Source organism: Cebidichthys violaceus, unplaced genomic scaffold (assembly GCF_023349555.1).
Source record: "Cebidichthys violaceus isolate CVI_PGR_0920_01 unplaced genomic scaffold, fCebVio1.0.p SCAF_442, whole genome shotgun sequence".
NCBI lineage: Eukaryota > Metazoa > Chordata > Actinopteri > Perciformes > Stichaeidae > Cebidichthys > Cebidichthys violaceus.
The window spans coordinates 30001-33926 of NW_027176642.1; the positions used below are offsets into that span (position 1 = coordinate 30001).

The 3926-nt window shown below is 53.9% G+C and overlaps 1 protein-coding gene across 1 annotated transcript in view; it reads left to right on the forward strand.

Moving 5' to 3' along the window:
• Nucleotides 1–3494, forward strand: part of LOC137886613 (mitotic checkpoint serine/threonine-protein kinase BUB1-like) — a 4342-nt gene extending 848 nt beyond the window's left edge. Inside the window, exons 4-13 of the mRNA XM_068729143.1 lie at nucleotides 1–179; nucleotides 305–345; nucleotides 430–509; nucleotides 591–640; nucleotides 1652–1836; nucleotides 1949–2067; nucleotides 2430–2743; nucleotides 2907–2947; nucleotides 3027–3122; nucleotides 3301–3494. The exon at nucleotides 1–179 is cut by the window's left edge and continues 18 nt beyond it. Coding sequence (XP_068585244.1) covers nucleotides 1–179; nucleotides 305–345; nucleotides 430–509; nucleotides 591–640; nucleotides 1652–1836; nucleotides 1949–2067; nucleotides 2430–2743; nucleotides 2907–2947; nucleotides 3027–3122; nucleotides 3301–3494 — 1299 coding nt within the window. The remainder of the gene's footprint in view (nucleotides 180–304; nucleotides 346–429; nucleotides 510–590; nucleotides 641–1651; nucleotides 1837–1948; nucleotides 2068–2429; nucleotides 2744–2906; nucleotides 2948–3026; nucleotides 3123–3300) is intronic.
• Nucleotides 3495–3926: the final 432 nt, after the last annotated feature.

Sequence of the window (3926 nt, forward strand, 5' to 3'; positions counted from 1 at the left end):
CCGGTCGCGCTGTACGCCCACGTGTTCAGCAAAGGCGTCGGCACCACGACCGCTGCCCTGTACGTGGCCTGGGCTCAGCAGTGTGAACGGAGGGGCATGGTGGACCAGGCCGAGGCCGTGTACCAGAAGGCGACAGAGAACCGGGCCCAGCCTGCCGACACCGTCCTCAGCGAACACAGGTAATGAGGAGGACACGCGCACGTTACACACTCTTTACACGGTGGTTTGAGTGTGACGCACACAGTCACTAACACTCCACAATAACTTCAATGTGCTCAGAAGTATACATAAATCTGATCTGCAGGCAGTTTCAGGCGAGAACCAGAAGCCAGACACCAGTCCCTGGTAAGCGTCTCCTCCACGTCCTTCTCCGTCTGTTGATATGTTTAATACATAAATATGTATTCAATGTATTTGTTTCTTATTAAGCTGGGAGTCAAACCCCGTTGCAGAACTCCCACTTAACCAATCAGATGTGGTCTGTCAGAGAGCCGGCGGCTCCGAACAAGGCGAGTGTCTTTGACCGTCGCTGATGATCATTTGATGTCAATAAGATGTTCGTCCGTTAAAGTCCTCGTCCTCTGTCACAGGACTCTGTGGACTGTGCTGCTAAACCACCGACGTATAAAACCATCATCACGTGAGTCACTGTTCCTGGTTTGTGTTCGTAAGGTTCTCCAGGTGTTCTCCAGGTGTTCCTGTCTCTGAAGCTAGAGAGTCAAACCAACCCGTCTCTCTGCTGCAGGTGTTTCTGATTTGATTTATTATTATTTCTACAGTTAAACATGCAGATGGAGTCTCTACGTGTTATAAATATTAAACTACTGACATGAGTCCAGCCTCTCCCCTTTCCTCCTCCCCTCTCCTCTCCTCTCCTCCTCTCTCTTCCTCTGTCCTCTCTTCCTCTGTCCTCTCTTCCCTCTGTCCTCTCCTCCCCTCTCTCTTCCTCCCCTCTCCTCTCTTCCTCTCCTCTCCTCCTCTCTCTCTTCCTCTGTCCTCTCTTCCCTCTGTCCTCTCCTCCCCCTCTCTTCCTCTCCTCTCCTCTCTTCCTCTCCTCTCCTCCTCTCTCTCTTCCTCTGTCCTCTCTTCCCTCTGTCCTCTCCTCCCCTCTCTCTTCCTCTCCTCTCTCTCTTCCTCTCTCCTCTCCCCTTTCCTCCTCCCCTCTCCTCTCTTCCTCTCCTCCTCTCTCTCCTCCTCTCTCTTCCTCTGTCCTCTCTTCCCTCTGTCCTCTCCTCCCCTCTCTCTTCCTCTCCTCTCTCTCTTCCTCTCTCCTCTCCCCTTTCCTCCTCTCTCTCTTCCTCTCCCCTCTCCTCCTCTCTCTCTTCCTCTCCTCCTCTCTCTTCCTCTCCTCTCTCCTCTCTGTGTTCACTTCCTTCATATCAGTCAGAGTTCCTCTGGTTTCTGGTCACATGACTGTTGGTCTCAGATGAATCCATCATGACGTCATAGTTTCACTGAGGAGCTCACAGTTTAATGTTTTTATCACAATGTGGTTAAAGTGAATACAGCGGTGCATGCTGGTACATGTAGTCACTGAGGAGTTCATTCACCACCAGCACTGATTGGACGTCCACTTCAGAAGGTGGTGCCGTCTCCCTCTCTAAAGGCCGGACTGTAACGCCGCTCGTCTGATGCGCGTTCTCCTCCTCAGAGTCTCTCGCTCCGAGACTTCGGGCGCGATTCCCTCCGGTCAGAGCTCCGGTGTTCCCAGCGTGTCGGAGTACGCGAAGGAGGACCTCGCGTGTGACGGGTCTGAACTCTGCTTCGAGGAAGTCCGAGCGGAGAGATACTTCCAGAAGCTGAAGGATAAGCGGGCGATGGACAGCCGAGAGATGAGTACGCTGACGGCTTATGGTTTAACCGCTTTGATGACATTTAAAAACCGCTGAACGACACGTTTTTGAAGTCTGATTGCGTCGATAACTTGTTCGCTCTGCTCTGTTTTCAGTGGAGAAGATGATTAGGGAGGCGGAGGAAGGCGTCCTGAGCATTAAAAGCACTTTGGAGAAAGTGAACCACGACCTGGAGGCGGGCGGAGGTTTAACCAGCGAGCCGTCGCTGCAGAGGGTGAGGCTGAAGGAGGTTTGCTTCTCGTTCCCGCTGTCGACGGGTGCTTCATGCTGGTGGAGCTGATCCGGTTCCCCGCTTGGGTTCTCTTTCCACATTTCGTGCTGCGTTCAATATCGCGTCAGAGTCATCGTAATTATGAGTTTCTGACCTCCGACTCGGGTCCAGATGTGTTTGTGTGAGGTTCTCCACACAGTCAGTGTTCTACTGCAGTAGATGAGTTTATAGAACCAGACAGGAGAACATGTGATCTCTGCAAACACACCAGACTCCATTCACTAGCACTGTGGAGAAGCCTCCTACAACCCCCTTAAAAACATCCACACTATCCCCTCAATCAGCCCTTGTTTCCTCTGCTGCAGCTGTCTCTAGCAGACACGGCCTCCACTGTGAACCCCGATCCTACCCAGCAGCCCTTTGGGCGTCCTCCACCCTCAAACCGCCCGACCAACGGGCGCTCTCTGGGCTTGAGGTTACTCGCCGAGTCCACCTTCGTCCCAGAGGCCTCTGCCGACGCCGTGAGCTCCGAGGTTTCCCATCACGCCCCTCGCCTGGCTGACGGGAGCGTTCGTTTGCAGCCATCAGCGCCGACGTCTTCCGTCCGGACCTGGGTGGTTGAGTCCGGCGGTCTCTGTCGGGATGATCTGGTTCGCCCACAGGAGCTCAACGGCACGCAGTGAGTAGCTCCTGCACTGGACAGGTGCATGCTGGTGCTGTGGACCAGCAGGAAGTCGGTGTAGGCTTGTTTGGCTTCCTACCGGGAGACAACCTCCGGTTCTTTAAAGAGAGGCCAGTGCTTCATGTGTTAAAGCTGCGTTCTCTCTACTTCTCCCCCTCAGGGATGTCTTCCACCCAGCGGAGCCTGAGGAGAAGCTGAACCGTGAGTACACCTGTGGTCCAGGAGAACCTCCTCCTCCTCCTCCTATCGGTCTGTTGTCAAACCTTCTCTCTTGTCTCAGTGTCTCACGTCACGCCCAACAACTCGCTGGGCTTCGTTCAGGCCACACCGTCCAGGGTGCTGCCGTCACCCACCGTCAACACCCGAGAAGCTCTGGGTGAGTGTTTGACCGCGGTCTGAGGTCCAAGGGGCCGTAGTGGATCCGCACTGACCCCCCTCACAGTCTGTCGTAGATACAGCTGTGTTCACTGCTGTCTCCAGCGCTCTACTCGCTGTGTTCCACATGTGCGCTTTCTGTTGAATGAGTCCTTCCATGTGTTCCTCGTGTGACCCAGACGTGATCATGGACATGTTCCAGGCCCCGACGCTCCTCGAGGACCCGTTCGGCAACACGTCGCCGCTCCGCGCCGCCGAGCGGGCGTTCGATCCCCGCTGCCCAGGAGCCGGTAAATGTGAACGTTTGAACCCAATGCAGAATGTTTGCCTCGTGAACATGAGAATGAAGTACAAGGATACGGCTTGGAAATGAAAAGTGACGTGATTTCTGAGAACGCCTGTATTCTATTGGATTCTGATGATCGTCACGCTGGCTCTCTAACTTTGAACTTCATGTTTCCGTCTCTGGTTTTGGGGGGGTTTTGGACGCAGGCGTCTCATCCTCGGCGGCTCCGTTCACCGTCTTCCAGGACGAGACGGACAAAGAGAACGGCGGGTAAGTAAGATGGGAATACGTCCTGCGTGTCGAGCGATAGCTTCAGTTCCATAGACGACAGTAATAACATGTGTTCTGTGATGAAATGAAGCGCTGATGTGACTGCTGTTCCTGTTATTTTGTCCCTCTCTCCTTCAGTGCTGCTGCTCCGTCTAAACCAATCAGAGCGTCGACCAAACCCAATGTGAGTCAGAGGAGAACTCTCAACATTTACTACTACATGTCTGTTCGTGGCGTTTAATCAAAGCT